Source organism: Bombina bombina, chromosome 2 (genome assembly GCF_027579735.1).
Source record: "Bombina bombina isolate aBomBom1 chromosome 2, aBomBom1.pri, whole genome shotgun sequence".
NCBI lineage: Eukaryota > Metazoa > Chordata > Amphibia > Anura > Bombinatoridae > Bombina > Bombina bombina.
In genome coordinates, this window is record NC_069500.1 from 1,327,442,457 (window position 1) to 1,327,464,102 (window position 21,646).

Here is a 21,646-nt window from a genome sequence, read left to right on the forward strand (position 1 = left end):
AAATTTGTAATTTTTAATTTTACATTCTATCAGCTAATTTTAGCCTATTTTAGCGTTCCCCACCCTACCCTCAGCCTTCTATTGGCGCTCACCTCTACCTTGCATATTACTTGGGAAAGAACTCAGGATTCGTTCCTTAATAAGAACAACCAAACTAGTATAAGCTTAAAGTTTTAGTCTTAGAACTCAATCTTGAAGCCCATAGTAACAGTTAAGAATTTAATCCAATTATAATTGATTATCTTAGAACAAAAGAAATATGGATTTTTTTTTTTTTTTTAAAAATCACAGAATTCTTCTAGCTAAAATAGCTAAAGACATAGATTAACCCTCATTTGCGAATATATTCAATAAAATGAAGACACAAATGAAATCATTAGCATGATAGTCCTGTTTAAAGGACCAGTCAAAACAGATGACTTGCAAAACGCAAAACAACAAGACAAATACAACGGCACCTAGTCTAGTAAATGTTGTCCCTTAACAATGCTAAAATAAATCATGATCTGATACTTGATCTTAAAGTAAATAGAAAAAATGAAGCAATTGCAATATCACAGGACCAAGAAAAAGTACCTGAAACTAAATAATTTTACAAAAATAAGATACAACTATATAAAGGAAAATAAATACTATTTTGCTATAAAAACAATAGCATAATTAGTAGGAGTAGAGATAGCTCCAATAAATTGGAGAACCCTCCAAATTGAATTTAACTGCTGACAAAGAATATAGTTTAAAAATAAAAGAAAATTCTCAGCCTATTCCATTCCCTAGTATGGGGAATTGGAAAGAAAACCTCTGAAATCACAGAAGAAATAAAAAGGCAGAAATAGCTAGTCAGCTAGTCTTAAAGAACTAGTTACCTTAATATCCAAAATAATCAACACCTCTTCAACAAAGAACAAATGTACTTTAATAATAAAAAAAATATATAAAAAAGTAGATTTGTTAGTGTCAATATCTGATGAAGAGAATTTCTGAAAGAGAAAAAAACATCATCAGAGAAGGATAAATCAGTATGTTGTTGGTCATTTGAAACTTCAATAATTAAAAAAGAAGTGAAAAAGACCTAAAAATCGTATTAGAAGGCATTAAGTCAGACATAGCCTTAATCAGAAAAAATATTTCTTATAAATCTTCTAAACATTTCTTGCACTTAAGAATGGAAATGTATAAAGCATAAATACTAATGGAATCTGCATGTAAAAGTATATCATAATAACTTATTACAAACCATAGCTAAAGATAAACATTTATAACATTTAAAATAAATGAACTTAGCTTTGGTAGAACTGAAACTCAAGTTAAGCATTTTTCCAGAAGTGGCTTCTGACTCAGGGACAAACGGATACATCTTGCAATATGTAATAGAAAAAACAACATATAAAACAAAATTGATCAAATTCCTTAAATGACAGTTTCAGGAATGGGAAAAAATGCCAGTGAACAAGCTTCTAGCAACCAGAAGCAATAAATAATGAGACTTAAATAATGTGGAGACAATAGTGACGCCCATATTTTTTAGCGCCAAAAAAGACGCCCACATTATTTGGCGCCTAAATGCTTTTGGCACCAAAAATGACGCCACATCCGGAACGCCGACACTTTTGGCGCAAAAAAAGTCAAAAAAATGACGCAACTTCCGGCGACACGTATGACGCCGGGAACAGAAAAAAAAATTTTGCGCCAAAAAAGTCAGCGCCAAGAATGACGCAATAAAATGAAGCATTTTCAGCCCCCGCGAGCCTAATAGCCCACAGGGAAAAAGTCAAATTTTAAGGTAAGAAAAAAATTGATTAATTCATATGCATTATCCCAAATATGAAACTGACTGTCTGAAATAAGGAATGTTGAACATCCTGAGTCAAGGCAAATAAATGTTTGAACACATATATTTAGAACTTTATATAAAAGTGCCCAACCATAGCTTAAAGTGTCACAGAAAATAAGACTTACTTACCTCAGGACACTCATCTACAAGTAGTAGAAAGCCAAACCAGTACTGAAACGAGAATCAGTAGAGGTTATGGTATATATAAGAGTATATCGTCAATCTGAAAAGGGAGGTAAGAGATGAATCTCTACGACCGATAACAGAGAACCTATGAAATAGACCCCGTAGAAGGAGATCATTGAATTCAAATAGGCAATACTCTCCTCACATCCCTCTGACATTCACTGCACGCTGAGAGGAAAACCGGGCTCCAACCTGCTGCGGAGCGTATATCAACGTAGAATCTAGCACAAACTTACTTCACCACCTCCATAGGAGGCAAAGTTTGTAAAACTGATTTGTGGGTGTGGTGAGGGGTGTATTTATAAGCATTTTGAGGTTTGGGAAACTTTGCCCCTCCTGGTAGGAATGTATATCCCATACGTCACTAGCTCATGGACTCCTGCTAATTACATGAAAGAAACCATTAAATAATAATAATTAAATAATGGAAAACCTAGATCAATCCCCTATTAAAAGATTAGTCCCTAGTTGAGTGCTTCTCTTTAGGAAAATCACCCTTGGGGATTACGGAGGCAATCAGTTTTGGACCCCTTGTCCAGTGTGCCCTAGAGGTATATTCTGTAGGTACAACTCCACTGATAAAGCCAATACAGGGAGAGACGTACATTTGGGGAAATACTTTACTCAGAAAGGAACTGCCTAGCATTTCAGGGATAGGCTGCCTTCATGGATGAGATCAGATTGATATACTACAGGAAAGTTCTTTTCTGAAAGGCACATAGCAGGCAAAAAGAGGATGCCCTTGGTGGTCATCATCCCATTGGGTGAGCTACTAAGCTCTGTCTGTCCCCAGGTGAGCACTTCTCTTTCCTATTTTGTCTCCGATTAGTATACCACAATATCATGGAAGGGTAGAAGAAACATGAACAACCCTTCAGTGCATTATTCAACAATCCCTGCACATTGTAACACATCACTTTTATTTTAAAGGCACATTCTATAACAGACCAGGAAAAAACAAGAACTTTAATAACTAATATACATGACTCACACTGATCAAGCTCACCCTTTATACTGCATATAAATAAATGAGCTTCATTTATAAATCAAGCTGTATTCTTCAGACAATACTAGATGCTCAAAATTAAAATACATCAGCAAAACAGATTTGGCTGGGGTCCAAGGGCCTGGAATAAAATGTGATGGAGTCAGTGGTCAAGTAAACTAATAGTTCATCTTTTAAAAGCCTGCTTTGTTACATATCACCAACCAGGACAACACCTGCTATCCCAGTTTTAGGAGCAAGCCAATTTCATACCGCCATGTAAAAGAAACACATCCTTCTATCTGGTATATATAGGTGTATATATATAGGTCTGAGTAAGGGGATTCTTAATATCCTCGAAACAGCACAATAGATTAATTGAATTGCTTCATAAATCCTGCGAGTGATTTGCAATCATATGGATATACCAGTATATATATATATATATATATATATATATATATAAATGTATAAATGTATGTGTGTGTGAATGTTCAATTTGTAAAGCACGCTAACTTTTGTAGCGCAAAAAAAGAAAATTTATGCTTACCTGATAAATGTATTTCTTTTTTGACACGATGAGTTCACGGATCATGTTAATTACTAATGGGATATTCACCTCCTGGTCAGCAGGAGGCGGCAAAGAGCACCACAGCAAAGCTGTTAAATAGCTCCTCCCTTCCCTCCCACTCCAGTCATTCGACCGAAGTTAAGGATAGAAAGGAAAAATCAAGGTGCAGAGGTGTCTGAAGTTTATAATAACCAACAACCTGTCTTTCAAAAACAGGGCGGGCCGTGGACTCATCGTGTCAAAAAAGAAAGAAGTGGAGACTGATCTAGTAGAATGAGCTGTAATTCTCTGAGACGGGGCTTGACCCGACCCCAAATAAGCTGAATGAAACCAAAGCTTTAACCACAAAGCCAAGGAAACGGCAGAAGCCCTCTGACCTTTCCTAGAACCAGAAAAGATAACAAATAGACTAAAAGTCTTCCTGAAATCTTTAGTAGCTTCAAAATAATATTTCAAAGCTCTTACCAAATCCAAAGAATGGAAGGATTTCTCCAAATAATTCTTAGGATTAGGAAAAAAGGAAGGGACAACAATTTCTCTATTAATGTTGTTAGAAATCACAACCTTAGGAAAGAATTTAAAAGTCCGCAAAACTGCCTTATCCTTTTGAAAAATCACAATAAAGAGTAGATAATTCAGAAAATCTTTTAGCAGAAGAGATGGCCAAAAGGAACAACACTTTCCAAGAAAGTAGTTTAATATCCAAAGAATGCATAGGCTTAAATGGAAGAGCCTTCAAAACCAAATTAAGACTCCAAGGAGGAGAGATTGATTTAATGACAGGCTTGATACAAACCAAAGCCTGTTAAAAACAGTGAATATCAGGAAGCTTAGCAATCTTTCTGTGAAATAAGACAGAAAGATCAAAGAGTTGTCCCTTCAAGGAACTTGCAGACAAACTGCTTATCCAAACCATCCTGAAGAAAGGGTAAAATTCTAGGAATTCTGAAAGAATGCCAAGAGACTTTATGAGAACACCATGAAAATAAGTCTTCCAAACTCGATAATAAATCTTTCTAAAAACAGATTTACTAGCCTGTAACATAGTATTAATGACTGAGTCAGAGAAACCTCTATGACTAAGCACTAGGCGTTCAATTCCCATACCTTCAAATGTAATGATTTGAAATCCTGATGGAAAAAAAAAAAACTGACCTTGAGACAGAAGATCCAACCTAAATGGAAGAGGCCAAGGTTGGCAACTAGACATCCGAACAAGATCCGCATACCAAACCTGTGAGACCATGCTGGAGCTACCAGCAATACAAATGACTGTTCCATGATGATTTTGGATATCATTCTTGGAAGAAGAACTAGAGGCAGGAAAATATAAGCAGGTTGGTAGCACCAAGGAAGTGTCAACGCATCCACTGCTTCTGCCTGAAGATCCCTGGACCTGGACAGGTACCTGGGAAGTTTCTTGTTTAGATGAGAAGCCATCAGATCTATTTCTGGAAAACCCCACATCTGAACAATCTGAGAAAACACATCTGGATGGAGAGACCACTCCCCCGGATGTAAAGTCTGACGGCTGAGATAATCCGCTTCCCAATTGTCTACACCTGGGATATGTATCACAGAAATTAGACAAGAGCTGGATTCCGCCCAAGAAAGTATTCGAGATACTTCTATCATAGCTAGGGGACTGTGAGTCCCACCCTGATAATTGACATATGTCACAGCTGTGATATCGTCTGTCTGAAAACAAACGAACGGTTATCTCTTCAACAGAGGCCAAGCCTGAAGAGCCCTGAAAATTGCACGGAGTTCCAAAATATTGATTGGTAATCTCGCCTCTTGAGATACCCAAACCCCTTGTGCTGTCAGAGATCACTAAACAGCTCTCCAACCTGAAAAGACTTGCATCTGTTGTGATCACAGGCCAGGTTGGATGAACCAAAGAAGCCCCTAGAACTATACAATGGTGATCTAACCACCAAGTCAGAGATAGTCGAACATTGGGATTTAAGGATATTAATTGTGATACCCTTGTATAATCCCTGCACCACTGATTCAGCATACAAAGCTGGAGAGGTCTCATATGAAAACGAGCAAAGGGAATCGCGTCCGATGCTGCAGTCATGAGACCTAAAACTTCCATACACAAAGCTACTGAAGGGAATAATAGAGATTGAAGGTTCTGACAATCTGAAACCAATTTAAATTGTCTCTTGTCTGTTCGAGACAGAGTCATGGACACTGAATCTATCTGGAAACCTAAAAAGGTGACCCTTGTCTGAGGAATCAAGGAACTTTTTGGTAAATTGATCCTCCAACCATGTCTTTGAAGAAATAACAGTAGTTGATTCGTGTGAGATTCTGCAGAACGTAAAGACTAAGCAAGTACCAAGGTATCGTCCAAATAAGGAAACACCGCAATACCCCGCTCTCTGATTACAGAGAGTAGGACACCACCTAGAGCTGTCACTAGGCCAAAAAGGAAGAGCAACAAATTGGTAATGCTGGTCTAAAAAAGAGAATCTCAGAAAATGAAAGCAATTTGGATGAATCAGAATATGAAGATATGCATCCTGTAAGTCTATTGTGGGCATATAATGCCCTTGCTGAACAAAAAGCAGAATAGACCTTATAGTCACCATTTTGAAAGTTGGTACTTACATATCGATTCAAAATTTTTAGATCCAAAACTGGTCTGAATGAAATTACTTTCTTTGGGACAATGAATAAAACCCCAGACCCTGTTCCTGAAATGGAACTGGCATGATTACCCCAGATAACTCCAGGTCTGAAACACACTTCAGGAAAGCCTGAGCCTTTACTGGGTTTGCTGGAATGCGTGAGAGAAAAAATCTTCTCACAGGCGGTCTTACTCTGAATCCTATTCTGTACCCCTGAGAGACAATATTCTGAATCCAATGATTTTGGAACAAACTGAACCACACATCTCAGAAAAATCTTAATATGCCCTCTACCAGCTGAGCTGGAATAAGAGCTGCACCTTCATGCGGTCTTAGGGGCTGGCTTTGATCTCTTAAATCGCTTGGATTTATTCCAATTTGAAGAAAGCTTCCAATTGGAAACAGATTCCTTGGGAAAGAATTAGGTTTCTGTTCCTTATTTAAGAATGAAAACGGTTAGAAGCTTTAGATTTACCCTTAGATCTTATCTTGAGGAAAAAAAACTCCCTTCCCCCCAGTGACAGTTGAAATTATCGAATCCAACTGTAAACCAAATAATTTATTACCTTGGAAGGAAAGAAATAGCAATCTGGACTTAGAAGTCATATCAGCATTCCAAGATTTAAGCCACAAAGCTCTTCTAGCTAAAATAGCTAAAGACAGAGATTTAACATCAATTTTGATATAAAAAAAATGGCATCACAAATGAAATTATTAGCATGTTGAATCAAGTTAACAATGCTAGACAAATCATGATTCGATACTTGTTGCGCTAAAGTTGTTGCGCCAAAAAGTTGAAGCAGCTGCAACATCAGCCAAAGAAATTGCAGGCCTAAGAAGAAGACCTGAAAATAAATAAGCTTTCCTTAGATAAGATTCAAGTTTCCTATTTAAATGATCTTTAAAAGAAATACTATCTTCCGTAGGAATAGTAGTACGTTTAGCAAGAGTAGAGATAGCCCCATCAACTTTGGGGATCTTTTCCCAAAACTCTAACTCTAACTCTAAAACTCTAACTCTAAAATCTAACTGCTGGCAAAGGATACAATTTTTTAAACCTTAAAGAAGGAATAAAAGAAGTACAAGGCCTATTCCATTCCTTAGAAATCATATCAGAAATAGCATCAGGAACTAAAAAAACCTCTGAAATTACCACAGGAGGTTTATAAACAGAATTTAAACGTTTACTAGCTTTAATATCAAGAGGACTAGTCTCCTCAATATCCAATATAATCAACACTTCTTCAACAAAGAACGAATGTACTCCATTTTAAATAGATAAGTAGATTTGTCAGTGTCAATATCTGAGGAAGGATCTTCTGAATCAGATAGATCCTCAGCAGAGGAGGATAATTCAGTATGTTGTCGGTCATTTGAAATTTCATCAACTTTATGAGAAGTTTAAAAAGACCTTAACATTTATTAGAAGGCGGGATGGCAGACAAAGCCTTCTGAATAGAATCAGCAATAAATTCTTATAAATTCATAGGTATATCTTGTACATTAGATGTTAAAAGAACAGCAACAGGCAATGTACTATTACTGATGGACACATTCTCTGCATGTAAAAGTTTATCATGACAACTTATTACAAACCACAGCTGAAGATATAATCTCCATAAGATTACAACAAATGTACTTAGCTTTGGTAGAACTGTTATCAGTCAGCAGGATTCAAACAGTGTTTTCTGAGACAGGATCAGATTGAGACATCTTGCAAATGTAAGAGAAAAAAACAACATATAAAGCAAAATTATCAATTTCCTTATATGGCAGTTTCAGGAATGGGAAAAAAATGCAACAGCATAGCCCTCTGATAGAGAAAAAAAGGCAAGAGGCATATAGGAATGGGGTTTAAATTATGAAAATATTTGTCGCCAAGAATGACGCACAAACAGAGATTTTTTTTGGCGCTAAAAAAAATCCAGAAATGACACACTTGCGTTATTGAAGACGCAACCTTGTGAAAGGACTCGGTGTCGACAAAGACGCCGGAAATGATGAATTTGCGTCATCGAACGTAACTTTGCGACAAAAAAATCTCGCGATGCATTTCCCAGATATGAAACTGACAGTCTGCAAAAGGAAATATACTGAAACCTTAATCATGGCAAATATAAGTACAATCCATATATTTAAAACTTTATATAAATACATAAAGTGCCAAACCATAGCTGAGAGTGAACTCAAATTTGTATCCCTGAGACACAATGTACACCCTCCAGGGATTATGATCACAAACCCAAGCCTGATTGAAAAAGGAAAACCTGCCCCCTTACGGGTCGGGTGCACATCCCTCATGCTGTCTTTGATTCAACAGCAGGCTTCTTGGACTGTTATCCCCTATTCTAAGTCTGATAGGGTCTCCAGGAAGGCTTAAACTGCTTCTGCTTGGGAGATCTGACATCATTTCGCTATTTTTCTTATCCTGTAGATGAAACATCCGCAGACCAAGATTTTACCATAGTACTCTGCGGACCAATACGGAAAAGCCGGGAATCATAGCTCCCAACTTAATAAACCTCTGTATTAAAGGAGAGTACTAACTTAAAGGCCCAAATCCTATCCCTGCGAGAGGGGTGTCTGTCCAATAGAAACAACACATCAAATCAGTACGTCATTGTACTGGAGACAGTAATCATACCAACCGCAGGTTGACAATGTGAACCCTCTAACTTCTATCCATAGGGTCCTTCTCCTGCATAGGGTCCTTAAGGAACTAATATCATTCATGCGAATAGTATCTTCCTTGGCTAGCGTGTAAATTCTCATCCACCCTGTATCGCCTTCTTTTTAAGGGTAGGAGAAAAAAGGGATACCGGGCGTCTCCTATGCCTTAGCACATATCTCTATAGCCCTATCAGGTACAGGAAATACTTCCACCATGAAGGGCACATCACAATATTAGTATAACCTACTGGGCTCTCTCGGCTAGACTACGCCAGTAGTGAAGGAGTCACCCCGGATAGCTAAAACCTCCTTCAGTAGCAAATGGAGGTATTGAAGCTAAGACAGAAGGAAAACAAACTCAGGATCAGATAAGGGTATTACCCCATCTGAGTCTGAGAAGTTCTTTTCTCTACAGCGAGGGAAAAACAACAATGCATTAAATGCAAGGTAACTCCAGGTGGAGTGTGAGAAGAACCGTAGGGCACTGCATGTGGGCTATACATTTTTTGGGATACCTTAGGGGAAATTTGTGGCATAGCTTGACCATGGTCAATAGGCTACTAAGCAGCATGCGCCTTAGTAGGAGTAGGTTCAGAACAAAACTTTCTTATCAATTAAAAATCTTTTAATAAATGAGAAATAGAAACGGATTGGTAATGCTAGATTTGCATCCAAATCTAAAACAAGAGACCCCTCGCAGGGCCTCTTAGTCCATCCTGAGATACAAGGGATGAATTAAACAAATAAACATTTGAAATGTTTTAATAAAGATGAACACATGAAAAACGTTACTGTCTCTTTAAATTTTAAAAAGTAACTTTTTATTTTTGTTTGCAGAAGTGAGTTAAATTATCACTCAAATAAGCTATCTACACCTCAGCATAATCCTGCTGAGGTGCCAATCTGAATCAATCCATCAGAGCCTATACATTCAACAACTTGTCCTTACTTGCTTAACAACGTAACTTTGTACAAAAACAGATCCGGAGCGCAGTTGCAGCGCTGTCCGGACCCACAAATATGAAAGCACTAAGGACTGTGCTAGAATTAAATAAGAGTTCTACTTTCCGATATCGGAATTGCAGTAGAGAGCGTCTTTGAACATAGCTCCGCCCCTCGTGGGCGTGATAACACTCAGGCTCCAGGTCCCAGTATTGTAATACCTAGCGATAGATGATTGTGCAGCTCAAATGGGCGCCAAACATAGCCCTGCCCTTCGTGGGCGTTACAACAACGATCTCCCGGTCGCCATTATTATGTTTAGAATATAGGCCACTGTTCCTTGCAAACCTGGGGGGCAAAGTGTGACACAGTATGTTAGGTAGTACATCCCTATGACCCAACCATCACCTCTCCTGAGTCCCTCTTTATCTAGCTCGGCCCAAGTGATTAAAGCCCCCAGAGAAATCCACCTTCTAGTCCCTCAGCCCCAGTGCCTGCTTACAACATGCTGTCACAAGATCCCCCTCCTTTATCTATATAGGAGTTATGTCCCAATAAAGTGCTTCACTCATCTGAGATTTCCTTCAGACCCAGAATAAAAAAGTCAGCACTTACCTTTAAATTCTGCCCGATAGCAGGGCAGCTCACCAGGATTAAGAGGTCCTCTCCCTCACATAGTCCTGTGGAAAAGAATAAAGCCTGAGTCATCTTACTTAGGCTATTAGGATTAGGGCAGCATCAATGTATGGAAGAAGCATTGAGAATTATGTCCCACAAGTTCCCATTGCTCTAAAGCCACCACTGCTCTACTGAGGAGACTGATATGGACTATGGCTACACCCTAGAACAAAGCAGCACAATCTTGTACTACTTTAAAGATAATAAACTTGATTGAAGAATCTATTCCAACACCTCACTTTAACACTTCCTATCACTAACGTAGGCAAAGAGAATGACTGGGGTGGGAGGGAAGGGAGGAGCTATTTAACAGCTTTGCCACCTCCTGCTCACCAGGAGGTGAATATCCCATTAGTAATTAAGATGATCCGTGGACTCATCGTGTCATTAAAAAGAAATTACTTTTACTGCATGTGAAAAAAAACATCATGTGTACCTGTATAATGCCTGCTGTGAACTCGGGTCCTACATCCAATGGATAGTTCTCAATCAGATAGAAAGCTGCTGCGCACAATAGCAGCACATGCTGTTGGTTATGAAGATTCACACAGCTGTAAAAAATAAACATTACAAGTTTATATACACAGATATGCTAATCTATTCAGAAACAGGTGTAGAAAGAGTTAGTGAGAGAGATCTTATAATCGAACATTAAATACTTAAAACATTAGTCAATGAAGGATTAGAAGACCTCTGTCACTTTCAGGAACCAAAATGGCAAAAAGTTACATGAGATTAGTTTGTAGGTGCAGTAAGTGGCGATATCTTTTACTAGACTAAAACAACTACTAATTCATAAAAATTAAAACAAATATTTTGAGAACCAAAAGCATTAAAACATCTTTTTTTAAATTACAACGTAATTGATTTCCATGCATAAAAGGAAAAGGATGAAAGAAAATGAACACCAACACAGCATGCAAAAGATATATCATTTTTTATAAGTATGGCATGTACTTACTGTGCTATTCCTCGAAGATTAGAAAGCAGGTAGTCTGTAATAATTGGAATGAGCTGTTTTGCTGTTTCATCCAGCAAGTCACACTCCAGGACATAAAGAATGCCATGTAGAGCACCAATGCGGCTTGGCATATGAGTACTGCGCAGTGTTGTCTCCAACAGACGGCTAATAGGTTCTGCAATGGCTTTATCCTAAACATGAGAAGAAAAACAACGATAGAAACGAAGAATAAAGCAGGAAAAATATAAATAAAGACTTTTTACACTTTTCTTCTGTTCTTCATTTATCAAGAACATATTTTTTGTGAATGTAAAAACATATGCTCCAAAATGTGTGTGTGTATCTAGCAGAGAAGGTAGCTCTTTCCCGCTCTGCTTTGTTAGGTATACACATAAGAACATAGACACAAACATTGCAATTAAACCCACGAATGTCACAAATAAAATGTTGATGGTTGAATTGCCACATGCAAGGGTTAAAGGGACACACTGAACCCAAATTTTTTCTTTTGTGATTCAGATAGATCATGACATTTTAAGGAACTTTCTAATTTACTTCTATTATCAATTTTTCTTTATTCTCTTGTTATCTTTATTTGAAATGCAAGAATGTAAGTTTAGATGTCAGCCCATTTTTGGTGAACAACCTAGGTTGTCCTTGCTGATTGGTGGATAAATTCATCCACCAATCAAAAAGTGCTGTCCAGAGTCCTTAACCAAGAAAAAAGCTTAGATGCCTTCTTTTTCAAATAAGGATAGCAAGAGAACGAAGAAAAATTGATAATAAGAGTAAATTAGAAAGTTGCTTAAAATTGCATGCTCTATCAGAATCACAAAAGAAAAAAATTGGGTTCAGTGTCCCTTTAACATGAAATGTAAACAACACAACAGCAGCCATTTTACGCTGCAACACTGATACATTATTATTAAAGGGATAGTCTTGTCAAAATTAAACTTTCATGATTCAGATAAAGCAGGCAATTTTTAATTTCTAACTTACACCTATTATCAATTTTTCTTTGTTCTCTTGGTATCTTTATTTGAAAAAGCAAGAATGTAAGCTTAGGAGCTGGCCCAGTTTTGGTTCAGCATCTGAGTAGCGCTTGCTGATTGGTGGCTACATTTAGACATTAAATTAGTATTGGTCTGATTAGAATGCATTAAATAATCTATGCTAGATTTGCAAAGAAAGTATTCAGTGGATCTAGATTCTGAGGTACTAATATTCACAGTAGTAGCGACAGATTCAGTATGCTCCATCATGAAGTAACAGGCCTAAGAAACCACAGAAAGCATAATAATCATTAAAGTAAATAAATACAGGAAAATAACAAATTCTACACCCCAAAAGATGCAGAATATAAAATCTTAACCCTCCACAAAAAATGCTGAAACCAGAGGCATTAATTCTCCATCCAGTAGAGCTGAAGCAATGAGTGCTAACTCGACACAGTGAAGAGGGAAAAAAAACTAAAGTTAGGCAACTGACAGGGGCGCAAACAAAGCTCGCTATATAGACTGAGCACGCAAAAAAATGAAGTATGCTAAAAAGCAGATACGCACATCAGCAGTGCACAACGGAAATAAAGAACAAGAATGTACACGCAAAAAATTTAAAGTATACGTGCGTTAAGATTAAACAATGCAGAGTGCTTATGAGAAAAACCAGATGAGTGTGAATTTTTCTTGGTGGTGAGAGTCCACGATTCCTTACTGTTGGGAATTAATTTCCTAGACAGCAGGAGGCAGCAAAGATACCCTACAAGAAGAAAGATAGTAGGTTAAAGAGGTGCAAATTAGAACTGCCGCCAACTGGGAGAAATATACGGTTTCATTGACTCTTACCATCAAGAAAAAAGAAATTCATCAGGTAAGAATAAAGTAGGTTTTCTTTCTTATGGTGGTGAGAGTCCACAATTCCTTACTATTGGGAAAAAATACCCAAGCTGTGAAATTAACGAAAAAATGGATAGGACAAAAAAAGGCAGGCACCTATTTACCCGGAACTACCGTCTGAAGGACCCTCCTTCCAAAAGTTGGTTCTGCAGAGGCAAACACATCAAAATCATAAAATTTGGTGAAAGTATGCAAGGAAGACCAAGTTGCAGCCTTGCAAATTTGTTCCACTAAAGCCTCATCCTTAAAGCCCAAGAAGTAGAAACAGAACAAGTTGAAAAAGCTGTAAGTTTTAAGGGTGGCGATTGTCCCTCCTCCAAGTAAGCTCTATAAATCAAACACTTTAACCACAAACCTAAGGAACCCGTACATTTCTTTGTAAAGAAATAAAACTTGAGGACCGACAGAAGTCCTTAGTACCATGTAAATAGAATGTCAATGCGCTAACCACATCCAGATTATGTAATAACCCTTTGTTTGACGATTTTGGATGAGGGCATAATTAAAGTACCTAATTTTCCTGGTTAATATTCTCTGAAGAAAGTACCTTAGGCAGAAAAGCAGACAGAATATGTCACACTGCTTTGTCCAGATGAAAGACTTCCAAGATAACAACTAAATATCCAGGTATGCATAGGATCAAAGGGTGGAGATTGCCTAAGCAAAAAACCTCCACAATGGACGAAAAAGTGACCATTCAGAGTACTAGCTGTCTCGGTCATCCTGAAGGAATTTTAAGATACAAGTAATTCTAACAGAATTGATATTTACACTTGCAGTATTTTTTTCTAGTAACAAGCATACAAGCCTGAATCAAGGTTTTAATCACTGAATCAGAAAGACTCTTTGAGTAAAGAACTAAGCTTTCAATCCCTAAGCTGTTAACCTGATTGATTTTGATAAAGGAATGGACCATGAGATAGTAGATAAGACCAAGGAACTGCTAGGGCATCTATCAATTCCACCTGAGGATCTCTTGACCTAGACCCATATCTGGGAAGTCTGTGATTGTGAAGAGACACCATTAGGTCTATCTCTGGAAGACCCCAGGGATGCACCAACTGATCGAAAATCTTCTGGTTGAGAGACTATTCCCCTTATTGCCAGGTCTGACAACTCAGATAACCCGCTTCCTAGTTGATGACCCCAGGAATGTGAATGGCTGAAATTGTTAACAGGTGAACCTCTGCCCAATTTAGCATATGAAAAACCTCCTTCATTGCTAGAGCCCTGCAGGTACCCCCTTAATGATTGATATAGGCTACAGCCAAAATGTTGTCTGACAGGATGTGATTATAAAGGAACTGATCTGAGAAGAGGCCATACTTGAAGCGCCGGGAAGATTCTACAGAGTTTGAGACCTCCAAGTACCACAGGCTGCTCCCCAACTTGACAAGCTGGCCTCCATGGAGATTATTTCCCATGATGGATGCAGAAAACGTATTCCCTAAGACACTGGAGCAGGGAATATCCACCAAGACAGAGAATATCTTACTACCTGTTCTAAATTAGTTAAGTGGGAAAAGTTGGTGGGGCACCACTCCACTGCCTAAGCATGCATAATTGTAGTGCACGCAAATAAAACCTTGCAAACAGAACAGCATCTGATGCTGCCAACATCAGACCCAAAACTTCCATGAACTGATTAATAGTGGCACAAGAAAGACTGCAACTTCCAGCAGGCAAAAACAGCCTCGTGGAGACCTAAAATATAATTACCCCAGAAAAGACACCCTTGTAAGAGGAGTAAGCAAATACCTGGCCCCATTTACCTTCTGGCCATGACTGCTAAGAAACCAGAGTGATCTTACTGTGTGAGCAGTCACTAAAGGTTGTAACAGGAAATACTTTTAACCACGGTCTTCTAGGGCACAAATGCAGCACAGAACAGTCAACTGTAGTTTAAAAGGCTTTATTTTTCACAGCAATAACAAACAGGCAGTTCATTTTCAAAAGAGGGAAATCCTTCCTCTGCAGCAAAGTTAAGTACTTTTAAATGTGTCCCAGCACTTCACAGCATTCCACAAGTGCTTTGTAAAAATAATGTCCTTTTACAGTTCACAGGAACAAAAGTCTTTTACACAGTGTAACAAACACACACACCAGCTTCTGTAGCTGTGTAACTCTCTCCCAAAGCCTACGTGAGGCTGCTATTTAAACCCTCACAACTTCTAATTAGCCACACCTGTGATTAGCTGCTGGACAGCTTCACAGCTGTCTGGGATAATGGCCCATCCTCTCTCCAATTATCCCAAACCCCAGGGACCCAGAACACAGTTTATCAACTGCATAATCAAATACACAATCTTTCTCCCTGGGGTTTTAACTGAAAGGAGAAATAGCATGTACAATGCTTGGTCTTAAATATCTTCCATTTATAACCATGCCTTGCTTTCTGTCACAAGGTAAACATGGACCTTGAACCAAAGCATCATCCAGGTAGGAAGCTATGGCTATTCCATGTGCTCTGACGACTGAAAGGAGAGCCCCCAAGATCAAAAGGGAATAGCTACAAAACAATAATATATGTCTAGATTAGTATTCTTTGTGAATAGGTATGTGCAGATAAGCATCCTTCAAATCTGTCGCCATAAAATGAGCTTTGAGGGCTAATGGAAAAATAAATCTGATAGTTTCCATCTCAAAGGAGGGTAACCTAAAAAATGTATTTACATTTTCAGTTCTAAAATAGGTCTGAATGTTCCCTCCTCCTTTGGCACAAAGAACAAATTGAAATAGAAAGCTTTCCCTTGTCATAGGAACTAGGACAATCATTCCTATGTCCTCTAGATCCTGAACACACTGAAGAAATGCCACTCTTTTTTCTAATCTTTTTGATACATGAGACAGGATAAACTTACCAGCCAAGACTCTGATTCGGGGGCACCTTCATAAGGATTTCATATTGGAAGGTGCCTTCATCTGGCTTCTGAGAAGAAGAAGATTTCCGATTCCTGGATTGGTAAAAGGAACGAAACCAATTACCAGATTTAGACGGGTTTAGATTACTTGTCCTGAGGCAAACAAACTTGCCATCTGTAACTGTGGAAATAATAGAATCCAAGCCAAGGCCAAACAGCATTTTCTTAAATTATCTGACTGATTGCATTATCAATAAAGGAAACTGCCAACCACAGACGATGAAAGAGATCTTGAATATCCTCTAAGGATGATTCCTCTGATACCAACTGATATAAGGAGCCACAGCAGAAATGCTGCTCCTGCAAAAGAAGTTATACCAACCGCTGTCTGAAACAACAAATCCCCTTGTAAGAAAGCCTTCTGAAGGAAAACCTTCAATTTTCATGTCCATAGGTTCTCTAAAGGAAGTGCTATCCTCCAGAGGATTGTAGATTGTCTGGCTAATGTAGGAATAGCACCAACCAGCTGGGGATTCAACTTTGTTGTAACTTCAATCAAGGAATACAGACAGGAAAAAATTAATAGAACCAAAAGCAAAAGCTGATATTACACATAGTGACCAGAGTTTTATTAACACTCCTTTCATTACTGATTTTAACAGCAATCATAAATTAATTAATAAAATCCTCAGAAATAATTGGTATCTAATACAAAGTGATCCCTATGTAGGGGATAAAGTTACACCATACCCTAGAAAGATTTTCAGAAAAGCCAAGAACCTCAAAAACATGCTTGCACCAAGTGAGTTTAGGAAAGACAACAAAACCCCCTTATGTAAAGATCTGTATGGAGAGAAGGTAAAAGGGTTTTTTTCCTTGCCACATATGCAAGACTTGCAAGCATGCAACCAAAACAAAAAACGAAAAGAAACAATGAGATGCACTGACAAAGGCCTGATTTATCTCATTGAATGTTCTTGCAAAAGACAGTATTTGGGTGAAACAATAAGAAGAGGGAGAGGATTAGGGAACATTTAAGTTGCATAAAAAATTGGAAATATGATGCATATATTTATAAACATTTCAGGGAAGTCCACAATAATAACCCCAAACATCTGAAATTTTGTGGAATACAGAAAGTGAGACAAGATTGGAGAGGAGGTAATTTGGAGGAAAAACTCTTATATCAAGAAGTGGAATTGATTCATAAGATGCAAACTCTGCAACCCAGGGGTTTAAATTCAGAGACATAAGTGAATAGATTTCTATAAATCAAAGAGTTATTTGAGAGAGAAATAGTGAGAATATTTAGATATGAATAAGACAACATTTCCAACTTTATAAGTGTAACTGATGTTTGTCTCTGACATATTATTTTGGAATACAGGGAGTGCAGAATTATTAGGCAAATGAGTATTTTGACCACATCATCCTCTTTATGCATGTTGTCTTACTCCAAGCTGTATAGGCTCGAAAGCCTACTACCAATTAAGCATATTAGGTGATGTGCATCTCTGTAATGAGAAGGGGTGTGGTCTAATGACATCAACACCCTATTTCAGGTGTGCATAATTATTGGGCAACTTCCTTTCCTTTGGCAAAATGGGTCAAAAGAAGGACTTGACAGACTCAGAAAAGTAAAAAATAGTGAGATATCTTGAAGAGGGATGCAGCACTTTTAAAATTGCAAAGCTTCTGAAGCGTGATCATCGAACAATCAAGCGTTTCATTCAAAATAGTCAACAGGGTCGCAAGAAGCGTGTGGAAAAACCAAGGTGCAAAATAACTGCCCATGAACTGAGAAAAGTCAAGCGTGCAGCTGCCAAGATGCCACTTGTCACCAGTTTGGCCATATTTCAGAGCTGCAACATCACTGGAGTGCCCAAAAGCACAAGGTGTGCAATACTCAGAGACATGGCCAAGGTAAGAAAGGCTGAAAGACGACTGCCACTGAACAAGACACACAAACTGAAACGTCAAGACTGGGCCAAGAAATATCTCAAGACTGATTTTTCTAAGGTTTTATGGACTGATGAAATGAGAGTGAGTCTTGATGGGCCAGATGGATGGGCCCGTGGCTGGATTGGTAAAGGGCAGAGAGCTCCAGTCCGACTCAGACGCCAGCAAGGTGGAGGTGGAGTATTGGTTTGGGCTGGTATCATCAAAGATGAGCTTGTGGGGCCTTTTCGGGTTGAGGGTGGAGTCAAGCTCAACTCCCAGTCCTACTGCCAGTTTCTGGAAGACACCTTCTTCAAGCAGTGGTACAGGAAGAAGTCTGCATCCTTCAAGAAAAACATGATTTTCATGCAGGACAATGCTCCATCACACGCGTCCAAGTACTCCACAGCGTGGCTGGCAAGAAAGGGTATAAAAGAAGAAAATCTAATGACATGGCCTCCTTGTTCACCTGATCTGAACCCCATTGAGAACTTGTGGTCCATCATCAAATGTGAGATTTACAAGGAGGGAAAACAGTACACCTCTCTGAACAGTGTCTGGGAGGCTGTGGTTGCTGCTGCACGCAATGTTGATGGTGAACAGATCAAAACACTGACAGAATCCATGGATGGCAGGCTTTTGAGTGTTCTTGCAAAGAAAGGTGGCTATATTGGTCACTGATTTGTTTTTGTTTTGTTTTTGAATGTCAGAAATGTATATTTGTGAATGTTGAGATGTTATATTGGTTTAACTGGTAAAAATAAATAATTGAAATGGGTATATATTTGTTTTTTGTTAAGTTGCCTAATAATTATGCACAGTAATAGTCACCTGCACACACAGATATCCCCCTAAAATAGCTATAACTAAAAACAAACTAAAAACTACTTCCAAAACTATTCAGCTTTGATATTAATGAGTTTTTTGGGTTCATTGAGAACATGGTTGTTGTTCAATAATAAAATTAATCCTCAAAAATACAACTTGCCTAATAATTCTGCACTCCCTGTATGAGTTATATGATTTTTAAAATAATCTTAATACCCTCTACAATAGGTACATGAGAGTTGTTTTTTTTAAATATTTGTTTATCCCTAATATTTGTATATCTGTATACATGCTATATTAAATGATGCTCTTATGAGCAAAACATAAATGAAACAGGATTTTTTTATGATGTACATATCAGTTTATTATGCACACATCACTTTAGATAAACAATTGGTGTGCATAATAAAAACTGTGCTTTATTTATATAAAAAATACCACCTTATTACAAACCATTTATGAACTGTTTGATTCCACATTAAACTTTGAAAAAACGGCAACCAATCACAAGCACCCTAAGGATATAGGTAAAGCCCTATAAACGGGCGAAACACAATGAAGGCGAAGGACTTTGGGGTGCCAGTGTGATTTCAAAAGCCTTTTGTCAAGTTTGTGACATATTTCCACTTCAAACCCACCAAACAAGAAAATTGGATTTGCACCAATCAAAAGGAAAGTATAGGTCATGTGACTGGCCATACCTCCAATCATGCACATCATTGCACAGGAATAGAGGAGCAGGTAACCTCTAAGTAAGAGTCAAGCAGAAAGGAACGTCCGGTTTCCGTTTGGCAAGGTAAAAAGGATATCGTGATGCAGTAAAGGTAATACGGTTTTTGTCCTCAAAGGTTGCAAACAGCCGATACGGCACTCGCTTGTGGAAACTATACAAGTGTAACTCTCCAGGATTGTGTGTGTGTGTATATATATATATATATATATATATATATATATATATATATATACACACACACTTCGCTGAGCAGCAATTTTCTACTCTAGGCTGCTGGGATACAACATTTCTCTAGACATATACAGGCAAATGTTGGCCAAAGTGAAAAAAGGTGGTTTTGAAACTGGACACTGTGGCTTTTAAGTGTTTTATACGTTTTTAAAACGTCTTTTAGCATTTTATTTATTTGTGTTGTTGTGTCCAATACTCTTATTTGGACATTTGATTTAGTAAAATAGCTAGCTGATTTAAGGGGGACGTCCTAATATATGTTATGCTGATAAAACAAATATTGTTTATATTGTTAAATAAATCCTTAATTATACACCCATCATTATTGTATGAACTATACAAAATATGTGTTTGGAGACATATATATATAGATATTTTGTATTAACAGTGTCAGCTGTATAAGCGCCCTTTTCTTTCTGCACTAAATGCAACTTCAATCAAAACACGTTAACTGTATGATATATGTGGATTACAAAGTGGTGTTTTTGCCCCCTGTGCTTTCTATTTCTGAACTGTGCTCAGTTTGGAGATGACAACTTTTTTTCTTTCCCCTAGAGATGACTAAGGGAAATAAGTGTGGTGCGTTTGTTTGGAGCTTGTATGTGCTGTATGCAAGTTTGAGGATAGGCTTGGTACCTTTTACATTACTATCTTGTTTGGATATATGGAATAATTAAATATTACACGATTTGATCTATTTGGTGTGCTGAGTATCTTTTATTTTATGAGTTTTGGGTAGTTTGTAGGTTTGTAGGCGATAACTTACATGTGCACCCCTGATATATGAGGATAGATTCATCTTGATTACATAGAAGTAGTGCTGTTATATTTTGTTAATTTTGACACCTTTATAATGGTTTCTCAAAGTTCCAAATTAGAACCTGGAAGAGGAAAAACATTTTTTAAACGTAGAGGAACGTAGAAACAGAACCCCGAACTTATCCTTGAAAATTATTTCAGGTCAAGGACAGGAAACACATCAATTGACTTAGATCTAGGTTTGAAGATGATATCCGATTGATTTAAAGGTTAATCTTCAGCCGGTTTTAGGTCCCGAACCCCTAAACTCTTCAAAACCGCTTAAGTAAGGAATGTAAATGTTTCAATTGAAATTGAAAGGTAGAATCAACAATTCTCTATCTGAATTTGATGATAACTACTCAGAAGATAGTTAACTTTCAGAAAGAGCAGAAAATTAATCAGAAATCTGAGCAGGCCTGGCAACTAGAAGAGGAACTAGTCTTACACTTACTTGCAGGCATCATGATAGCCATTACCTCAGAAATAGCAGACTTTAAATGACTCATATATAAGGTATAACATTGTATAAATAATTCCTAAAACCAAATATAATATAAAAATGCCTGTCACAACAGTCCCCTGGCTTTGTTGTAGATCCCCCAAGTGTACAATTCAGTAAGTCTTTCTGGATGTGAGACAGAAGACCCCCTTCTTAAATAGGCATTGAACTGAAACCTATTTTGTAATCATGTGAAACTAATTTTAGAACCCAGAGAGATCTTGGACAAACCGATACTAGGCCTTCTGAAAAAACATAATTTATGCTTACCTGATAAATTTATTTCTCTTGTAGTGTATCCAGTCCACGGATCATCCATTACTTATGGGATATTAACTCCTCCCCAACAGGAAGTGCAAGAGGATTCACCCAGCAGAGCTGCTATATAGCTCCT

At 37.8% G+C, this 21,646-nt stretch overlaps 1 protein-coding gene across 1 annotated transcript in view; it reads right to left on the reverse strand.

Annotated features, from left to right (window-relative positions):
- The window catches only part of HTT (huntingtin), a gene marked incomplete in the record, with an annotated part of 1,068,170 nt that overhangs the window by 73,952 nt on the left and 972,572 nt on the right, over positions 1 to 21,646 (reverse strand). The window contains 2 exon segments of the mRNA XM_053704193.1: positions 10,942 to 11,056; positions 11,467 to 11,657. Coding sequence (XP_053560168.1) covers positions 10,942 to 11,056; positions 11,467 to 11,657 — 306 coding nt within the window.